The sequence below is a fragment of the Corvus moneduloides genome, chromosome 14 (assembly GCF_009650955.1).
Source record: "Corvus moneduloides isolate bCorMon1 chromosome 14, bCorMon1.pri, whole genome shotgun sequence".
NCBI classification, from domain to species: domain Eukaryota; kingdom Metazoa; phylum Chordata; class Aves; order Passeriformes; family Corvidae; genus Corvus; species Corvus moneduloides.
Window position 1 is genome coordinate 3,850,720 of NC_045489.1, and position 22,363 is coordinate 3,873,082.

A 22,363-nucleotide genomic window follows, 5' to 3' on the forward strand; every position below is an offset into this window, starting at 1 on the left:
GGCAGATTCTCTGTGCTTGGCCCCTTGTGTTTGCTTCAGGTTCTTGATCTGCTGGGAAGCTAAAATAGTTCCTTCTTCTGATGTGAATTCTGGAACCCACGAGCTCGTTTAGGGTTCATCCCCCATTTGCTTGGCTCTTCGTGTTGGCTCAGATTTTAGGGGGGTTTTGTGCATCTTTTGTTCTTTTAGAGTACAAAAATGAGATTAATGCTTCTGTATCCTCTAGTTTTGAAAGGATGCAAAATAAAAACCACAAAGTTGTTAAAATAGAGTCTAAATTTTCTTAGCAGAGAAAGTAAAGTTTATTTGAATGTAGCATGCTATATATAAACATAATTGATTTTTAAAGTTAAAAATGTCCTTCTTTTTATAAATATGCTTATGAGATTTTTTTTTTTTTCTTTAGAGGCATTCAATAGGCTTAATACTATAAATTTTTTTAAAATAACATATTGCTAAAATCTGTAACCACAGTATTCTATCAGGGAAGTTGGCCTACACATTCAGAGATTTTTGTCTCTGTCCTGAATTTTCTGATACTGACAAAACAACAACATAACAAACACTGAGGTGGATACTGACCAAATATTGTGCTTTACAGCATAGAATATTTTACATACATTCTTTTTTCTAGAATACACTTTCAGCATTTGAAATTATAAAAATGAAATTAAAGCAAAACGGTAGAAATTGGCACGCAAAAAGAAAATATCATGCATGTGGAACACTATGTGCTGTTTTCAGGTGATTTTTTTCTTGTTTGTTCTTGATTCTTAGCATTCCCCTAATTCCAGATAGAACATAAACGTTCACGCAAATGGTATCTAATGTTACACAGTGGATGTGGTTTATTCCTTACCATATTTCTACTGTACATGAGAGAAAGCTGGTAATCTTCAGCTGAGGTCAAAGATTGTCATATCAATATGATATAAAAATTTCATTTTGTAAGTTATATTCGAGGAATGTAATTATATGATTGTTTTAAAATTTAATGCGTGGTTATCATCCCAAGAAGAGTCAGATTAGTTTAACTCATACTGACAGATGGTTAGTGGGCAAAGAGAAATCCATGAATAACCTGACACACGGAGCAGCGTTAAAATATCACATATCTATGCACTGAAAATGATTGCAAATTATATTTGCATTATGTTTTGACAAAAGAGATTTCTTTCTGCTGGCATACAATAGCACAAAGGTACCTTAACCCTACTATGACTTAACTTGCATTACTCAATTCAATATACTGCTAAAAACGGGTATTCTGTCACACTTCTAGCAGTGCTGGATGGTAAATAACAGCCAAATTATCTGTTTCTCTGAGTTGATTTTAAAGTTAATTTAGGAGTTTAATTTCTGAATATAGGAATTAAATCGCTTCTGCAGAGAATATTCTGCCGTCAGTAATATCTAAGAGCTAATATTTCTTTTTGTGCAGTTCTCTGTTGGAGGTGCTTCATAGTCATTTTCATTTACTTAAAATGTAAAAGCTTTTGTTATAAACTTTAACATTCCTGACAACATAGAAAGAAAAAGTAGTTTTTGAAACCTTATACCATCTCTCACTACTGCATTTTATAAATAATAGATACACTTTTGAAACAAACCTGAACCATTCAAACATTTAAACTGTTTTACTGGATTTTATGAATTAGGCCTAACAAAGGAATTCACTTCTCCAAAGTTTTCTGATTTTTGTGATGCAGGAAGACGCTTTTGTGCTCTAATAGTGTGAGGGCTCAGAGATAAATATTGTCTGCAAGGGAGGGCTGCTGAGGTGTGTGCAGTCTGTCCTGCTCCTGGAAATGTTTTTTGTCTGCTGAGACTCCACTCAGTTCAGTTTCACAATAATTTACAGTCCTCAAGGCAACTTCACGACAACAACACATGCTCCAGCCCGTCCAATGTTGACAGGAACTTCCTAGAAAGTAAAAGAAAAAAGGAGAAGAAAAAGGAGGAAACATATTTAGTAGCCTCCTATGATAGGACTAGAGGAAATTACTTTCAGATGAATAGGAAAGCAATTTGTTTATTCAAACTGATGTAATGCTAAAACAATTAGGTTTAACTAAGGTATGAAAACAGAGTTTGGGCTGTTTGGCAAAATTCAGCAGCCCCTGAGTTATAAGGGTGCAGCCTCGGGCTGTTCCCTTAACACATTCCAAAGGCCTTCACATCCTGTGTTCCAAAACCAGGGACTGTGTGGCAGCAAAGGATCTTGGCAGCTCAGGTGTTTCTTCTTGGTCTCAGCGGTGAGGGCCATAAATACGAAACTCTGAAGGTGCCTCCAGAAGAGGGCATTGCTGACAAACACACCAGATTACAACGGTGAAATTAAACACTTAAGGCCCAAAATTACTTGTGCGACCTGGTTTGCTTGCCCATGCGTTGCCTCCACCCCTCAGTGTGAGAAGCTTCACGTGGTTATTTTGAAGGAGACACAACTAATATTTCATTCAAGCCCACCTACAGCATTGCTTGCACCCTGATGTGCCGTTTTTCCCCACACCAGCGATAAGGTTTCCGTTATTTGGACAGAATTATTCCTAGCTGCAGGAAGAGCCCCTATCATTTATGAGGCAGCTGTTGCCATTACCTCTGTCCACTCGTTGTTCTGGGCATCGTAGGACTCCACGGTGTCCAGGTAGGTGTGCCCATCGTAGCCCCCCACGGCGTAGAGCCTGTCCCCCAGGGGACAGATCCCAACCGCGTCCCGAGGCACGCTCAGAGGGGCCACCGTTGTCCAAGCATCTGTTTTGGGGTCGTACCTAGGCAGTGTGATGGTCAAATTCAGAAAAATGACTTGTGGAGGCACATTTCAAATTTAAATTGCTGACATTCGCTTGTTTTCTCCTGTGTTGCTGTTCGGTTTACACCAGGAACGAGCAGAATTGTGATGTGATTCAGTTTCTGATTTAGCCACTAGAGGGGCCTTCAAGCCCACAGAAAAGGCCCCTGTTTTCACTTTTTGATTACAGTCTCTCCATTTCAATTACATTAAGCCATCAATACATTTTAAACACAAGTGGAACCTGAGGGAATGATAGCATGGCCACCAGTTGACTCAGCAAAGTTAATTTCAATACATTCTTATTTTCTTTCTTCATAAAGCTTTTGGTTTTATCTTTCTTGTCAAAGTTTTCAGAAAATTTCACTGTAAAAGAAGTTAAATATCTGTGTAGTAACTCTAAGTTTATCTCATGAAAGGCCTGGCACCATCTTACATTAATATTGATTTTACTTCTGATCTACTCCAATATAAATTGCAGTAAACTCCAGGGTAGTTCCTGCTTTACCCCATCTAACTGAGAACAGAATTGGTCCGTTGTTGTTCACAGCAGGGGTTGAACACCCCCTCACTTTTCCTTTCTTGTCCCCAAATGACAAGACTTTGTGATATTTCTTCTATTTTCACAACTTTTATCAGTATCAGTCAAATTATTGGCCGAACAACTGAAAAGTATTTAATTCCTACAATATATGGCACAAGCAGCCTAAACCTGAGTTTTGGCAGTTAAGAAGTAGAAAGGTCACAGGTTGAATTTGTCTCACTTCAGTTGCTTTTACCTGGTTCTTGGGTACCTCAAGCAGAGGGGAGGAATTTGCTGCTAAGGTTTAATTCTTTTGTCATCACAAAAGTATTGGGAATCAGTTATTCCTGCTCAAAAGATTATTTTTAAAAGGCAGAATACGTTTTACAAACATAACGTTCCAACCGTGAAGAGAATTTATTCTATAATTCCTTCTTGGAAAGTAAACAACAAAAAAAAAAGCAAAATAAATCCTTACCTCTCCACACAGTCGGAAAGGCGGGAGCAGTGGTTGGAAGCAGGAGCATCGTGGCCTCCCACAGCATACAGAAACCCATTGTAGGTCGCCACACCGACGCCGCCTCTCCTCTTGGACATGGAAGCACATAGGCTCCACTTGTTTGTGTGCGGGTCAAAACACTCCATGGATTTCAGGCAGGAGCTCCCGTCTCGCCCACCAACTGCGTACAGCCTGGGATGACAACCCATAAGCAGGCAAACAATTTCAGTCTTTATTCTCCCACTAATAAGAGTTTTATTTGGCTAACCTCCTCCAGACCACCTTAAAACTGTCATTATGCCCATTATTTCCTGCGCTCTGGAACTTTCTTTGCTCAAAGGCTTTCCTGTGTTATATGAGGTCATGTTCTTCACTTGCAGTGTAAATGTCCAAGCAGCCACGTATGAAAATTAAGCTGAAAAATTCATGCCAGGTTCTCTAAATATGAGCAATAGAAAGAATTGATTTGAAGGATGCTGCATATGTTTGAAACATATGGCAGCATTCCCTGGGACAGGGTTGTAGAATATTGACATCACATTAAGAGATTTTCTGTGCTGTTAAAGGACTCTAATAACATGAATAGACATCAAAAACATACTTAAAACATATAGTAAATATATTTTCCTCCAAGCCTGCATTTAAGAAAATCTGCTGGACAGAAGGTACCATCTTGTGTCATCTTGTCTGTTTACCTCAAAGTACCTAGCAAACAATTAAAGATTTAAACAGCTGATGTTAGGACAACTTGTAGGAATAAATTGTGGCAATCCATGTTAAAAAACATTAGGGAAACTTTTAGGAATAAATTGTAGTAATGCATGTTTAAAAACATTGGGGGTTCTGGCTTTTTGTCAATGAATTTTACAAAGCCTGAATTTCTTTCTGGTCTCAAGCTAACTTGGATGCTGCTGAACTGTGATGGAATGTAATAGAAGATGGGATCAGATGTTGAGTGCGCCATTCTTTCTACTCCCTTTCAAACCCTGGTTGTTGTTTTCTGCCATGAAATTGAATTTACTTAGTGCACCTAATTAGAGACCTAGGGAACACATGGACTTGCCCAGAGTAAATCACCTGAACCAGATCAGCTGAATTTTCTTTTAGAAGTGTCCGTTTTATTCCAGTGACTTAAAAACCTTTCAGAGAGCTCTGATACGTATTTTAACTGGAAGATTCTTAACCATTGTTAGAATAAAAAAAAATCCCCAATTGTCTCTCTCCTAATGTTTGTTCCCTCGATAAAATTGAGTTTGCTTGTGCAGTTTGTTGTCTGATCCATACAAAACTTGAGGCTTTGATTTATTTTCTTTTTACATCATGCCACTGGACACAGACTGCTTGTTTACCCAGCTTTCACAGGGAAAGGAAATCTCTGTATATACAAAGTGATTGGTTGGGATCCTTTGTTTGCCATAACATATCTACAAACACAGTGGTGTTTCCCATTCTCTAAGGAAAAGACCAAATATAGCATTATTGACTGATGTTTTCAATGGACCATTTATTGGTCTGAAAGTGTTGCTCCACAGATATGTAAAGTCTTTTCTGGTGGGGTTGAACAGGAAAAAATATGGTGTGATTTAGGGAAACAGGAAAAGGAGAAGCATTCTGCTTGGTTGGACTGCAGCAGTAGCACTGAGTGATGGACATTTGATCTCCTGGTATGCCAGAAATTACATCACCAGACGTGATTTAAGCCCTGCTGGAGACAGCTTATATCAGCAATGATTGAGAACAGAGTCAGGATCGGGCTGATTTCCTCTTTGACAAAGTGGTTTCCTGCACGTCGTTGCTGTAGAAGGCACCACCAGGAGTTTCTGGTGGAGTTTTTGCTGAGAACATTTCCTCTGAGGTACAGCAGGAACCTTGAGAGGCATTTCTGCCTCTCTTGGACTTCTGAGCTATGATTTGAATCCTGTCCTTGTATGAATGCAAAACCCCAACCTGCATTTACAAATATCCCTTTGCCGACATCTTTGTTGCTGCTGTTTTGTCCTTCTCTTTTCTCTGGAGTTTACAGATTGATCAGGGAAGCCAGTGGCAAAGGTTCCAGGTAAATGCAATTGTCTGCCCGTAGCTGAGTGTTCCCAGCCCCCATAAACTGGCCCTGCTAAGAGCTTCCCACAGCTTTAAATAAGAAGGAAGGTTGGTTCAAGCCATATTTTCCATAAGCTGAGGCCTTTTTCAAGGCTTTTGTAAGATCCACATGGGTGTCTGCTCCCATGTAAAAGGGCTTGAATGGCTTTAGCATCTTAGCAAAATGTTTAAGCACATTAACACTTGATTTCGGTGTATTCAAGGAATAAATGGAGGGCAGAACAAATCTGGAAAGGATAAGATTTACAGGAGGCTGTTTATTCCATACCTAATTAATAAACTTTTCTTCTTTCCATTAAACGCATCATATACCTTCAACATTTTAAAAATTGGCTGTGAATTTGTTTCTGTGAATTTGTTGACTTCGTTTTCAAACTTGTTCCTTTAAGTCTGTTTAGCCACAATGATTTTAAAGTGTGAACACAGACTTGGAATATTTTCTTAAGTAGCTGATTTTATATCCCCATATATTATATTCCAGGTAAAATTCTGATGTGCACGTAATAACATTTTCACATTGCTATAGCTTAAAAGGGCTGAAATGTGTCTAAAACCTGACTGCAAGTTTGAAATCAATTTACCACGCAGCAGAGGAAAAGCTTTCCTTTCTTATGTCTGCGCATTATATTTTCTCTTTGTTTCCTTGAGGCCATTAATTACCATAAGCCTGAAAAGAAAATTTAAGAAGCTGTATTTCCAAGGAAGGAAGCAAATGAAAACCCAAAGAGAGGTTTTCCTGTTGCCATACTTGCTGTTGAGTGCCGCGACCCCGACGGTGCTGCGGGGGGTGGACATGCTGGCCACATAATTCCACTGCCGCGCCTGCGGGTCCCAGCGCTCCACGGTGTTGAGGTAACTCCACCCATCGTGGCCACCAACTGCATACATTGGTCCTTCAAGCATTGCTACTCCTTGAGAGATGGAATTAGGGACAAATTATCCCTTGGTTTCAGTGACCAGCAGCGTATTCATTTCATACGTTAATTCCCTGTATGCAGATAAGCAACTTCAGCTGGTATTAAACGATCTGAAAGCTGCCTTTTCATTTGGCAGAATAAATAAAGATAAACAAGCACTTCACATACAGTGTTCTTCTAAATAACCATTATCTTTTGCCAAAAGATTAGAGGAAATCTGCTTTAGCTCTAATGTTCTCTTCTTGGACTTTTATCTCGCTTCTGGTGACCTTGCTCTGAAACAAATTTGAGCCCCAAAAGGGGAAACGATGTTATTCTCCTACAGAAAGGCAAAACTTGAGTCAGGCAACGAAAAATGTGCCCAAGCCAACAACCTCTCTTAATTCTGAGCCAGCTGAAGCTCTGTAGTGCTGCCAGCACAAAGCCTGGGTGGGTGGGTAGCTGGCTGTCCTTAACAGCTAAAGCACCACAACATTTTAATGCCTTTTGGATAAGAGCTGGCTCCTATCTACTGTCCTTGAGGCATGGGAGAGCCAACTTGGCTGTCACTGCAAAGCTCTGTGTGGACAAATCCTGTGCCATTGTGCTTCTCCAGAGAAGGGCTTTGGTGCCTCCCCTTTGAGAGCTGCTGCTGCTCTTTGCTCGCTTTTTTAGGTGAGGCAAAACGTTTCAATCCAGCTGCTTAAAAGTTTTCTAAATCTGTCTTTCAGGCCTAAATATACATGGCCTGATTTCTTCAAAAGGCCAGCTCTCCACAGAATCTCCCTGAAGGTAATAGGGGCTGGAAATGTGAGGCAGCTTTGCAAACCAGGCACAGATTGAAGCCAAACTTTGGGCACCCAAATCTATGGCTGTGACCTATTTGCTGGGGAGAATTATGCCCCTGTTGTCAGGAATTATAAAGACTTCAATGAAAATTATTTCTTCTGTTTGGTCTTCTTCCCCTTTGCTACCTACTAGTATTTGGTTTCATAAATTTTGTGCTCCAGTTGGTAAGAACCCTACACTACCCTTTCTTCACCAAGCAGTGGAGAACATGACATAGGCCACAATGGTTTGTCAAATAATTCTGGATCAATCTTCCTCTATTATCCATAAAAATAAAAATATTCCATGTCGTTTGAACTTGCCAATGATTTCAAGCAATACCTGTAACTCGAGAGAAGCCAGCTTTTTCATAAGACCTTTTTCATAAGATAATTTTCATAAATTGTGCAGAAATCATCATATTCCCTCTGTTACAGTCTACTCAGCTGTAAACTTAGCCTTATTTTTTATAGTTCCAGAAATAAACTCTAGAGTTCATATTCATATTATTCCTTCAGTGTGAATAATATTAAGGATTACTTTGCAGTAAAAAACCCATAGACACTAAGCCATGGCAGAGCTCTGTAAAACTTCTTGTAATTACAACATGAGAAGTGGTGAAGTTGCACTTATTTCCATACACTCTTTTCTTCAATGTGGGTAATGTCCTGATCTGAATTACAGAGGTGACTGATACCTCTGGGCTTAATTCATAATTTATTAAAAAAAATACAGTAAGGTTGTTATTGTATTGTAAATGTATCTCTTGACCATTAAATCCTGTGAAGCATTGATTATTTTCACTGTACCTTATATTTTGGAATTTCCTACAAGCAGAATTAACTCTGGAAGACTAGTGCTAATTAGGTGAACACTAATAAAATCATAAAATTACAGAAACAGGCAAATCTGTCTTTGAAAAACATCTTTTACAAATACTGCTGCGTGTTACTAAATGCTGTTAAAGGTTTTCTCAGCAGTGTTTGTGTCAATCAAAACCCATCTGTGTGTGCTGTGAGGCGTTTGCAGAGGCAGAGCCCCTCTTACCCAGGCCATGCCTGTGTGTTGACATCGGGGGCATCACAGTCCAAGCCTTGGTGAGGGGGTTGAAGCACTCGACAATGTTGGAAGTTTTGAGCCCATCCCTTCCGCCCACAATGTAGAGCTTGTTGTCAATCACGGCAACCCCGAACTGCAGCCGCCGCCCGTTCATCGTCCCAATTTGGATCCAGCTGTTGGTTCTGAGGTCGTATTTCTCAATTGTAGTGGTGCCTGTGAAAAACAGAGACAGCCATGGAGGGAGCAGTACCCAGCAGTCAGTAGTCAGGTCAAAACATGATTAAATTATGAAATACTGAAATTCTGTGTGTGAGATTTTGCTGTGAACTTCAGTTCTCATGTGAACGTAGTGAGAAAGCTGTGCTAATTGCATACATGATTGGCAAATCTATGAGAATATACTGGGAGCAAGAAATGGAGAATTAAATTGAGGTAATATTTGTGTGCAAATATCGGAGAGAAGTTAAATCTATAACTTAAATACCATGAGGGTACGGGTTTTGTGGGTTTTTTTTGGGGTTTCTTTATATTCCCTACGAATACGGTGCCTCACAACAATCTACTCTTTAACCATGTTTGTGCCTAAAGTATTAAAGATATCAAAACCAGATTCCATGTATCTGTCTGAGGAACTGGACAAGCATCTCCAGCAATCCTGTGGATATTTTCCATTTTAGGATGGAGTCAGGCAGAAGACTGGGCTGTGTGTGAATGCACATCTGGTTCCCACAGGTGTCTTCCCCAACGCTCACCTGTGCAGCAGCCCTGCAGTAGCTGCTTGGCTGCTGTAACATATAAAGCCACGTTTTCCATTTTTTTCAGCTCACTGGACCTCCAGTAACATTTTTACTGAAACTTTTCAGAAGGCACGAGCTCTCTGCCATTCAGCACTGACACTTTTCCATGCGCTGGCTCCCATCATCACTCAGGAGCCATAATTGCTCCTCTGAGAGCTGCTAAGCACAGCGAGGGCATGGCTCAGTAAGATCCAAGGCAGAATTGCCAGTTCCAGCTCCAGTGCACTCTGGAGCTCAAATTCAGCTCAGTCAAAGGCAACCAGATGAGGAAAACAGAGCCGATTTCTTGTTCCTTGACTGGGATTTGAGAGCAGACAAGTAGTGTTTTGAAGATAACAACAAGCAGTTTGTGGCTAAGAAATTCTTTTTACAACAGGAAAACAACCATGCAATAAAGCAGAAAAGAAAGGTAGGATTTGGTTTAGAGAACTGTTAGAGATCACATGATGTACTCCAGAAATTCAGTGAAGTAAGAGTTTATCTCATGCTATCTTTTCTCTTATCTATCTGTTTTTCCACATGCATAGGCTGGGAAAGGAACTACCAGCTCCACCTGCGATAAAACAGAGAAATTCTGCTTTCTGCCCTGTATTCAGAGCAGCTGGGTTTCTTTGCCTGTTCTTTCCATCTTGTTAGTCTGTTTGCTCCTCTTCACTTTGATTCTTTCTCATTTATTCTGTGCTAATACATGAGTGCCCCAAAGTTCCCCACTTCAAAGGAAATCTCTCACACTAACTGAAACACAGGGAAAAAGCAGTCAGGTTTCAGTGTGTTCAGATGTACCCTGTGGGCTGTAATTCTTACAGAGGCTGGAAGATTTGAAAGTCGTAAAATTAACGTGGTTAGGCACATTCACGTTTTTCAAAATTCTGGCCCAAAAGTACCTCTTTGATCTTCTTTTGATCATTTGAATTTGAGATTTGACTTCCTATTCCACCTGAGATAAGCACAAAGCCAAACCTGGCGTTGCCTGAGACACCAAACCTGGTGTCTGCCTTTATCACAGGCAGTGTGTTATTGCCAGCGGTGGGAGTTACTCCCTTCTCAGAGCTGTTCCTCCAGTGCATCCTGGTCTCTTACTGCTGTTTCCTTTATCTCACAATCCAGCCCGGGCTCCAAGGTTGAGTCAGAGCCGTGGAGGACAGCAGGGAGGAGCGGAAGTGCTGTTCTTCTTACCCATCAAAAGGCAAAAGTTCAAACAATTGGCTTCATTCCAAGGGAAGAAGCAGGAGAGGCACCAACAGGAAGTGCAGATGTTGACTGAAACAGCCCTTTCTTTGCATAACCTTTACTAGGCAAAATATATTGGAAAATTGTATTCTTATTTTAGGGGAAGAGAGTATAAAAATTACCTTGAATCCGTGGTTGTCTATACAATTCATAAATACTCAGTATCGCTAATGAATCTACTTAATTGAAACAGTTTATCTCCAATTTGCTAAATTGTCCTAGGAATGAGTGTTTTCATGTTGTGCTGGCAATGAATGTGTATTCTGCACTTGATTTGATTGCACAGAGATAGGGAGGTAGCTCTGCAAGGTGTCTCATATGGGCAAAAATCAGTCGTCAGCAGCTTTTTGTAAACCATGAAATGGATTATCTTCTTTGTGATTCTATTAAAAGTGAACTCACACAGCTAAAAGTAATTCTGTGCAGCAAGTCGCTAGACTTTAAACTAATTAGAGTTCTCTGGCTCCAAGCTGTGGGTTTGAAGTTGAGATTCCTGGAGAAAATGATTTAATATTCTGCCTCCTAAATAGAATAGTGCAATGTTTAAAGCTGTAACCTGATTGCAGTTGCGAAAATCAAATAATAGAAACTGGAATAGTTTATAATAATTAACTTTCGACTACAAATCTGAAAAAAAACCTGTGTGTGGAGTCCTGAAAAGAAGTTGCATTCATGAAAAATACCAATCTTTCCACCTGAAGTTTTATAATAACGATTTATGAGCTCTCTGGAGTTTGGTGATGCATTTTGTTTTTCTTTTCTCTTCTTCAAAAGTTTTTTTAACTTTCTTACTTTGTCCGAGTATAGACCACAAGGTACAATACTAAACAAATCTTGAAACATTTCAAATATGTACATTTTCTTCTGATTTTTAAATTCAACTATTTTTTGCAAAAATTCCTACTAAGTTTAATTTTAAAATCACCATCTCCATCAGACTTCTTTAGTCTGCACTTAAATATAAGTGTATTGTTTACAAGTATGATCCTTGCAAGAAGAAAGAACTTCTGACACATAGGATTCTGTTCTGTTATTTGCTTTTTCTTCTTTTTCTCCCCTAAACTGATATTTTCCTACAGGAAATATTTAAACAATTGTCATATATTCCCTGGGTGTCTGCAATACAATTAATTACTACACTCATATTAACTTGTGGGCTTACCTTTAGTGGCATCCATACCTCCCACAGCATAAAGGGCACCCACTGTGGACTTTCTGGGTTTAGTTCGAGGGCTCTGCATCATGGAGCGTCTCTCTGGCAGGAGGTGATACTTCATGGCCTCCATGAGAAGTTTCTGACACTCCAGGTCGTCTGCAAACATTGGACTGTTTTCTAGATCAGCCAGGAGCTAAGAAATGGAAAAAAAAAAAAAAAAAGAGGATCTTGATATATCATCTAAATCATTAAAATTGCATGTACTTTAATAATTAAAGTATTTGTAGCTACAAACACTCATTTTAAGCTCACCACTCACTTGAGCTTTGCTGGGAACTCTGCTTTAATGGACGCAAAACTGTATAAAGGTAGGGGGAAAATTCTGTGAGTATGAGGGCTTTGCCTAATTTTTTATTACCTCTTTCTTTTAACTTTTAAAAAAAGTTAAAAACAAAAATGTAGTACTGCACCCCCTGAATGCAAAACTCCTTCTGATGTAAGTAAATCTAATACAGAGTACCAGACATCTCTGAGTATTAGAAGATATTAAATGTATTTAAAATCGTGTGTGTAGTACTTTTATACTTTATCCAAGGTAGAATATTTGCAGCATTGATCACTTAGATCCATAAAGTGTCCTGACTGACAGTTTCGATATTCTGTATGCATTTCTGATGGGATATAAAGATTCTTCTATGACACAGGCACAGCAGTGTCACCTTTCCATGAAACAGAATATCCAGCTCTGGAACTTGGTGGATGAATTGTCTCTTTCAGAATTAAGGGACATGTAATGTCAGCGCTCAGAATTGTCAGCAAAAATTTAGGCCCTTTTGTGTCTGTTTATTTTTTATGGCAATAAAGAAAGAAACTTTGTGGCTTAACTGTCCTGCAGTTTGGCAAATCTAAATACCTTTGCATGTGATTTAAACTGTTGTGCTATTAGGGGAGAACTCTTACAACCCAACAAAGAAACACTTGGCTTTTGGAATACACTGACATTTTTTAGAGGTAATTCTGAGCCTAGTAATTACACTGGCACTGGGGGATTTCTTTTTATCTGTTTAAAAACAGTGAAGATGCATATTGTATAGGTAAAAATATTAAAAAGTATAAAAATATACCAAAAAAATCTCCAGTCCAAATCAGAACCTTTCCACGGAACTCTTCTGTCTGCCTACAGAACGCTCGAGACAAGCATTTCAGCTGGCAGAGTTCCCTGTTAGCCCTTCCCATTGATACCTGGGGTGGCAGCAGGGGCAGTCTGATGTAGGAGAGAAGCATTCCCAGGTCCCGCTGGCGGTTTTGCAAATCGTGCCTCACCCACATCATCAGGGCCTGGAAAATGGCTTCTTCATCTGGCACGTTGATGTCATCGCTAGACAAGAGCTTGGCAATTTCATTAGCTGGGAGCAAAAGAAATTCCTGGTTTTTTATTACTTCTATGAAGTGTTCCTAAAAATAGAAGAAGATTTCAATGCACTGATGATTTTCACACATAGGAATAGCTTTTTCTTAGATAATGTAGGCTCTGTGTATATTTCATTCTCGTTCTGTTCCACAATATAGGGAAATGCTGTGGGTATTCTAAAGATCACTGAACGTCCTTCTACCATTTAAGCGAGATTTTGGTTGCATTTTGCTGCCTCACTCTTGCAGAATTGAGGAATAATTCTCATCTTCGCACCACCATACCACAGTTGTCTTTGCCAGGCTGCTTGTCAGCCTGTCCTGGCTTAGGGATTTGCCACTGGCACCTTTGTTCATCAGTGTGATCTTAGCACTGTGGCTTGATAGAAATACTGTTTGAAGATATAACATGCATTTTGGAAATGCCAGGTAAGCATTCAAATAAACTGTGTCACTTCTACTGCAGATTCAAAGGCTTTGAGCCAACTGCACTGAAACCTCCTAATCCTTTTGCAACAAGCTGTGCCAGCTGTTGGCTCTAGGACTCTGCTCTTAGGGCAAGAAAATACAGCAAAGAAATTCAACTCACTTTTCTAACAACACTATTTGGGCAATACAAAGTTGGAGAAGTCCCAACAAAGGGATCTCAGTCTTTTAGCTACTGCTGTGATAAAACTCCCCAACACCAGAAGTGACCACACGTACTAAATCCCTAGAGTGTTTAATAGAATTATTCTTCATTAAGAAAATATATTGTACAGATGGGTTACAACAATATCAGAGTTGATATCAATATACATGATATCAATATACATATAGTCTGTTTCTTTATCAAATTCCAAAGGACAAAAGAAATTTGGTGAAGAGAGAGAGGGGGTTATGTTACTTGCAAAGAGATGTATGTAGGAATTCACGTCTGCATTTGAAATAGAATTTCAATTTCTGTACCTAGGATTAATATATCTTCTTTAGGAGCCAGATTGAAATAGGGCAGGTGAAGAAATGCTAGTAACTGATATTTTATTGTTTGTTTTCAGCAGTTTCTTCACTTTCTGTTACTCATTTCAAATGTAGCCAGGATGCAAATACAGAAGTATCAGTGATTAAAGGAGATGTCAACTTTGGTCAGTTATGCATATCCTGCTTTAATATTTGTGACATTCAGTCAACAGGGACAGGAAGGCCAGTCCACTTCTAGTTACAAATATAGCACAAGTTGTTTATCAGAATGAGTTCTATCTGCACAAAAAGATACCAGGCAGGAAACTGTTAATACTCTGCCTCAGTGGCCAAAATATTGAAGGGGGAGGTTTCTATTGTGTCTGGTTTTATTGAATGGATCTGGTGTTTACAGTACATCTTCTGAAAATGTAATGGTCTCTATATTTACAGGACAACTTTCTGGTCTTTCCCCTAAGTTACACATTTTCACCAACATGAAACAAACCCAAATGTTTTACTTATCCCCTCCCAAAATTTTTATGTGTTTATGCATTTTTATGATCTCCTATTCTCCAAAGGTTTTTTCAATATCACTTCAAGGGTTTGAAACAAAATTTTCTGTAAGTTTATTTCAGAGGTGCAGGTTTCCTCTTCTCTCTCTAAGCTGTCAGTAGCACACGTGGTGGGTGAGTTTATGGCGTGCCAGGTCGTCTTTCATGGCAGCATTCTCAGTCTGTTCCATGCAAGAACAGGAGGTGAGAGGTGGTAGAAGATGTTTTCAAATAAAATAGTGTACAACTTATGCCCAGTGCTGCTGAGTGTCACAGAGTCATCATGATCCTTCATATTAGACAGTTCTTAATGACTCAACTCTCAATTCTGTGACACATGGTTTCAAAAAATAATAAAGGTTTAACTCCTGGGAAAGACTGGAGGATTCAAATGGTTAAAAAACTATAAAGAAAAAGGAGCTCTCTTATTGTCATAAAATCATAAATCCAACTGTATGATTTTATTTCAGTTTTGAAAAATCTGAACCATAATTTTAAATGCCTGAAGATGCCCCCCATGTTCTCAGGCTGGCAGGAGGAAAGAGGCAACAGTAGAGGGGGGATTTCCTGATTTTGAATGAGTATAAAAAGGTGTGGAGCAGCAAGAACAACACTATTTTATGCAGGAAGGGAACCTTTATCTTAAATGCCCCATTCCAAACTCTGAAATGTAAAGGGGATGTAAATCGCTGCTAAACAAACCATTCATTACTGTGACAGGGAGGAGCACAAGCAGTGCCCTCAATCTGCACATGCCACTCTCACTTTTCTCAGCAGGTGGACATGCACAATCCCTTGCTGGAGTGTTCTCAGCACTATGAAGCCTCTAAACTGGTTCTGACATCCTCCACTAATATTTCAAACATAAATCTGCCATGTGTCTCCTAACAAGTAGTTCTTTTTATATCTATTTAGCTGTAGCAGTTGCCATTCTTTTTGTGTTTTAAGCTGTAATAGCACATCTTGTTGCCCTGAATATTTATCCCTCAATTTGGTTTCACAGCAAGTTATTTCGCTTCTCTGTTTCCCACGCTCTGAATATTCATTTCTTGCTTAGAGCCAGAGGAGGATTATGTACCAGTCAGGGACGTGCTTCTTTTTAGCATTCCAAATCTTTCCAATACATCCTTTATTTTGACTCTTTTTATGCGTGTCTCACCTTAAAATCAGCTTTAGAATTTTCCTTGTGTGGAATCACAGGCATAAGGATGGCCCATTGCTGTTTGTGTCTAGACATGAGCCGTGTTAAGGTCCTATTACTCTTTTTGGCAGGAACAGGTACCACCCGTACTGTGCATTTCAGTTCACTAAATGCCTTTCCACAAGGCAAAACTCTAAAATGAGGAGCAACACGAGTGACTATTCCTTTCTGTAATTATGCGTGCAGAGCTGTCAGCTGTTCACCTTACCATGGTGTAGGTGTGTGCCACCTTCAGCAGCTCCGTGCAGCCCTGGGCATCCCCGAAGGAGCGGATCCCCAGGCAGTTGGAAGGGTGGAGCTGCTTCATGAGGAAGTTGCAGCACACCTCAATAACCTGGGAGAGCTGCAGGAGGCACGCAGCAGCCAGCAAACTCTCGATGGTGTCTTCCTTTAACTCGAGGATACCTGGGCAGTTTTCATTTGGGAAAAAGAAAAATGAAGGTTTTAAGTCGTTTTCCTTGTGTTGTCATTATTTAAAAGTTTGTTGCTCTTTGATTTTTCTCTGAGGTGTCCTGTGGTTAAAAAATTCATTTTCCTGTCTTCATACAGATGTTTTAACAGACTTACAGGGTTTGGTGGATTTTGAATACAATGACTGGCACATTTTTATTGGAACTTTAACAGCTTTAGATCTGATATGGATGGAAAAAAAATAAAAATAAAATTGCTATTAGGGGAAAACCTTTCCCAAAATGCAACTCTGAGTAACCTGGTCTTGTGGAAGGTGTCAGGCCTGGAGAAAGATGGTTTTTTAAGCTCACTTCTAGCCCGAAGTAGGAAAATTCGTATATTAATGAACAAAAATATATATATAATGTTTCTATAAGAAGAAGTTCAGTGTGAGAAGCTGGGAAGCAGCAGCACTGGGGGCAGTGTTTAATTAATTAAGTAATTACCTGTGTAGGCGTAGCGCACCAGAGCCCTCAACGCCTCGGGATCCACTCCCTCCATCTTGATCTCCTCCTGCTTCGCTTCCCGCACGTCGTTGGTGAACATGGCAGCGAAGTAATCAGACACTGCACTGAGAACCAGCCTGGAGGGAGGCAGTGTGAGCAGGACAGAAAATTACCTCGTAACCTCACCAGCGGGCAGAAAATCCAGCGTTATTATGCTATAAATTGTGTGTACAATGGAAACAATTAGCTTAGGATTCAAATCTTGTAGCAGTGAAGTTAAAGGAGTAATTAGTAATCTAATTTTCTCCCAGAGTGCTTATTTGGGCAGATTTTCTTCACTGATCGTGCTTTAGTTTGACAGCAGTGAGAGGAGAGGATGGACAATGCCGGTGGTTTGTATTTGAATTTCATTCTGTTTGAAATAATAGATGTGAAAGGTTGATCACATAATTTTATTCCACATTAGCTGAAGTCCTAATTAATTGTTCATTCATAACTAACCAGGGTATTCATAAACTGAGGCAGCTTTTGGAAATTTCAGGCCCAAAGGATCCTGTGAACTGTACCTGTGAGCTGGAATCTTTTGGTCCCCAGCGATCAGGAGCACATCACAGAGCTGCTTCTGCTGCAGATAATTCTCCATTTTGCGGAAGGTTTGCTCCGCGTGGTTTGTGGACTGGAAATACTCGTCAGAGCCATTGGAGCTCATCCCAAGAGAGCTGCTGGTCGTGGACAGCCTGCCAGGGACAGAGGCAGTGATGAACACAGCGTTAGAGCTGCATTAGAAATGCTGATTAGGGTGGGTTTTGTTCAAAAGACAGCAGCACAGAAATTTTTAAAGTTAAAAGGTCCCACAATCCTGGTCTTACCATGGCTTCTTCCAGCTTTTTCTCTTTGGTATCTGGAAGTTTTCAATCGTAAACCTGCACCTAAACTGTACTTTACTAGACTTGTCTGGAGTAGGTGGTGCTACTGACTTGTCTGCTTCCCTCAGTTTTGAGTGGATGTGCTGTTTGCACAGCACTGACGTGATAAATGCAGCCTCACAAAGAGAATCCTTAAAAAAACCCCTATTTTCCTGTGATACTGGTAGCTAAAATACCTCTTGATATGAAATGTGGAATATTCCATCTTTAGGTGAAATTTCTGATCTCTTCTTACTTCGTCCATTAAATTACATGTCTCAATAGGAATGGATCTGGAGAAAACTTAATGAGCACCACATAATTTTAGAGAAATTGCCAAATTAAAAACCCACAGAAGCTGTACATTGCATGGCCTTTAGAATCTGAATGCAAATAATGGAGACGAATTAATTTCTCTGCCTTTCATGGAAACGTACAATATAAATATATTCCTCCCACTCCAGAATTCTGTTAGCTGTCCTACTTATAGAAAATCCATATTGTTTTTTCAAAACATCAATTCCTTTCGGCCTTTTAATATAGATTAATTTGCATATTGAAACACCTTTCTGGTTGTTTCTTAGGAAAGAAAGGTTGTTCTTCCTTAGGAAAATCAATATTTTTCTATCCATCTGTTTTTAGTGAAATAATAATGCATTTGTTGATATAAATGTTTATCACAGACCTTGAAAGTGCTGCAATATTTAACATTACTTTAGCTAAAGATTATTTAGAAATCATTTTTGAAAAATCTAAATATTTTGTTAGAATGTAAAGCACCTGGGTTTTTTTTAAATTTCCAAGCCCAACTAGGAAATAGTGACAGCTGGTTGACTAAATTTCCTGGCTGTCTTTGATACTGTTAATGCAAATTCATAAATGATTAGGAGAGATAAGATCTCTTCATGAAATTAGCATATTAAATTTAGCAGAATATTGGATAACATCCAGAATTTAACATCTAGTTCAGAAAACAGAGAAATAAAAATGGGTAAGTCAGGTTGAATTGGTAGTACCAGAAAATAGAGATGTTAGATCATACATTTTCAAGGATCATACCTCATTCTATATCTAATAGAATTCAAGGGAAATAATTAAAAATCAAATTATAATGTAATATTGAATTGAGACACAGCAGTTTTCCATCCCCTCTGCAAAATATTTCTGCCTTTATTACAATTTCAAATCCATTTTAGCTTAGCTTAGTTTAGTTTTAAAGGAAAAGGGGAAAACCAAGTTGACCTCTAATGTGTTTCCTTTGTCATTTAAGACTTACAAAAATGAATTTGTCTCAGTGTGTTTAATGACTTCACTTTCTTATTTGTTTTATTTCAATGCTTCGTAGAAAATGACAAAGCTGCAAAATTGGATTATATGCTCATTAGTTTTGTATCAGCTACTGGATGCCAAATTCATACTCTGTAATGTTTTGCTATTTACCTCTTGAGTGTCCTTTAATGTTTTTCAGAAAATCGGTTTTTGAAAAAATCTTTTTTTCAGATTCATTATATCCACTCTAAGTGTTGTAGCTCAGTACATTGCACTTAGCCTTGGTGTTTGCAGAAAAAACTCAAATAATACTCAACCATCCCTACTGTAAATAGACAGTACCAGTTGTGAGAAATAAATAATTCCCCACAGTGTGTATTTAATTGTGGTTAGAGAATCATTGCCAAGGGAGTGAAAGTCTAATTATTTCATTTAGTGCTGAGAACTTTTTTCACAAGTTTAGTGGAGTCACATTTAACTACAGCAAAAATACCACTAATATAATTAATTATTTCAAAGGCAAAGGTCTTCAGAGACTGAAAAATACTGGAATCAAAAGCAAGTTCTCCATTAATATTAATATTATAATTTCTGGTTTATCTGCAGCAGCTGATTCAAAATGGTAGATATATTATGGAGGGGAAAAATTAAATTCAAAGTTAAATATTTATATATTTTCCTTAGTGTATGACTGTCAGACTCAAATATTGACCTTCAGAGTGTAACACTGGGTAATAGTGAACTGAAGATGTCAAAGATCAAAATATCCTAAAGGAAGGAGTCAGGAAAAGGCCCCTGGAGTCTTTGTGGGATTCTGGCAGAGGATGCAGCACAGGTAAAGATTTATTCCCGTAAAATCCGCACAAGTCTGGACAAACAAAAGCTGAATATTCAGGAATAAAAGTTTCCAAAAGTGCATCAGTCAGGAGGGAAAATATCAATGAATTGTTCTGAAGAATCAGGAGCTCAAACTGTTTAATGTCATCTTTGAGTTGGTGTTCACTGGCACGAGGAGCTGTAACACCATTAACATTCGTAATAATGGCTTAAAACGTGGATTAGCTTGGAGAGATAAATCTATATTTAAATTATTCCAAAGTCACTGAGATGTATGAATTTCTTTTTAGGTAGATAGCCAAGTGAAATGATTCCAGAGTTTTCCTGCAAGGATTTGTGAAGGATAGTCAAAATATGGTCCCATTTTTTAAAAGAAACATGGAATTTTGAAACAGACAATACTGAAATCTTGAAGAAATAATCAAAAAGCATTAAGTGTGTTGATGATAAGAAGGACATAAATACCAGCCAGCATGGCTGGTCAGAATGAATCATGTCAGAACATTGTATTTTATTCTTTTTTTCCAGCATATCAAAGTTTACTGGGAGAAAAACATGAGTTGTCAGAAGTCATCTCGCCTTTTGGATGGCTTCTGACACTATTTCACATGACATTTTCAAAATCGAGCTGGGATGGCAGGTTTTAAGTGTAATAAATATAAGAGATATGAATAACTTGTTTAGCCATGCTTGAAACTTATCAGGGATTCAGTTCCAAAGGCAGACAAGGCGCTGAGAGCATGCCAGGCAAATCCTGCTTCTGATGCTGCTCCATGGTTCTATTACAGAAAATCATGTGATGGAAGCAGGGTTTAATCATTACATGGACTTATCATAGCAAGGCACAAAGTTTTTGGGAACAGGATTTAAATTCAGAGATGCATCTTTGCCCTTGTCGTCGTTGAACTTTAGGGAAATTTGTACTTTTCAAAGAGCTGCTTACACCTCTGTTCAAATAATTACCTGAATGAAACACAGGGGAGGAAATGACAGGTAACAGTGAGATTGTACTGGATCCTAAGCAAGCTGGAAGTCAAAAATGGTGTTTGAAGGTAAAATTTCATCTTTTCTGTAGTCAGAATTGATGTAATGAGTTTTGTGATTCAATACAGGCCTATAGTTCTTTAAAATTGTGAATTATGTTGGATTTATTTTCTGTCATAATGACGTACTCTTCACATTAGTCAGCAGAGCACTCTTCATTAATCAGTCTATAGATTCAGATTTCCTCATTATTTAATTAGAATGTGATAACACATAAATGCCATTTATCTGCCATATCCTTTTTAAAATCCAGTGTTTTATTAAACCTCATTCAGTGTGCCTGTGGCCAAAACCAGGAAGCAAACCTGATGATAAGAAAGCTTAGAAGCATAATATTGCATGAAAACAAGGTGATTTATTGGAGTCTTTTCATTTTGTTGATGTTATTATTTACATTTTTATGGTGACCTCTCTTCTTCTTGGATATTTGTTGAATGTGCCTATTTAAGCTGCTATGATATTGGTGAAATTCAGTTTAATCAGGTAACAGTTCAGTTATCAGTGTCACTATCACAGCTGGGAGTTCAGAGGGGCTTCAGCTCTGTGGGGCACTGGACGTGCTGGAGCTGTGGCAAGGCAAAACTGCAACTCCATCAGTTCAGTTTGTTTGTGCAGCAGTATTTACAGTGCAGCTCATCATTTTTCTTTCCTCTCATTTATTGTTGCTTATTTAAGAGAAATGCAGCTCAGCCCCTTTCCTGCAGACAGCTCTGTCCTGTGCAGCTGGGTGAGCTCTGCCCCTCCGGCTGCTGCGCGCTGGTGTGGGGCTGGAGTGAGAGAAACCCTTTTCTCACAAAAATCACAGCATCTGTCACAGCTAAACCCCAGCAGCTGGCTGAGAACTAAAAATATTTCAGTTGGGAAGCCATTTCTGAACACAGATAAAATAATGCTAAAGTTGATGCACTTGTATTAATTGATGCTGATAAAATTACAGCACATCAGTAACTGTCCCAGCCTCTGCCTTGAAACTTCTACTGCAGTTATCTCTTTATTTTTTACTCTTTAGTGTGAAGTTTTTAGGGTATGGGTGAAAACATTTGACCTAAAAGAGTATGGAAAATTGTTGATGACTGCTGAGGTTGTAACATTAACCTGAGGTTGTAATAATGATAGAAAATCATGTAGTAAGTGAAGAAATAAGTAATTAAAATTTACAATTTATTTCAGTTAATGGAGAAACTCCTGATTTCCCAACTAAACTGAAAGCTCTGACAATTCCTTTAGAACCTGGAGCTCTTGGAACTGCCTGGTTTTAACAATTTTTTTTAATGCTGGAGTTAACATAAACCTGCCTCTTCTCTCAGTCGGTGTCAGTTAAAATAGCTTTTCCCTTCTGGGATTACAAGTGTAAATGTGCATGTCATTAACTGCAGGAGCTTCAGCAAAACACAGAAACCACTGGAGCTGGTTTGAGTTTTGTTCCTCC

At 38.8% G+C, this 22,363-nt stretch overlaps 1 protein-coding gene across 3 annotated transcripts in view; it reads right to left on the bottom strand.

The window, feature by feature from the left end:
• Nucleotides 1-274: 274 nt before the first annotated feature.
• KLHL4 (kelch like family member 4) overlaps nucleotides 275-22,363 on the bottom strand; it is a 76,243-nt gene continuing 54,154 nt past the window's right edge. For all 3 annotated transcript variants that reach the window (XM_032123939.1, XM_032123937.1, XM_032123938.1), the window contains 10 exons: nucleotides 17,446-17,616; nucleotides 16,880-17,016; nucleotides 16,192-16,388; nucleotides 13,122-13,334; nucleotides 11,886-12,072; nucleotides 8,685-8,909; nucleotides 6,662-6,824; nucleotides 3,793-4,005; nucleotides 2,600-2,771; nucleotides 275-1,924 (listed from right to left, as the gene is read on the bottom strand). In XM_032123939.1, the coding sequence (XP_031979830.1) occupies nucleotides 1,865-1,924; nucleotides 2,600-2,771; nucleotides 3,793-4,005; nucleotides 6,662-6,824; nucleotides 8,685-8,909; nucleotides 11,886-12,072; nucleotides 13,122-13,334; nucleotides 16,192-16,388; nucleotides 16,880-17,016; nucleotides 17,446-17,588 (1,710 nt within the window). In that variant the 5' untranslated portion in view covers nucleotides 17,589-17,616 and the 3' untranslated portion in view covers nucleotides 275-1,864. The remainder of the gene's footprint in view (nucleotides 1,925-2,599; nucleotides 2,772-3,792; nucleotides 4,006-6,661; nucleotides 6,825-8,684; nucleotides 8,910-11,885; nucleotides 12,073-13,121; nucleotides 13,335-16,191; nucleotides 16,389-16,879; nucleotides 17,017-17,445; nucleotides 17,617-22,363) is intronic.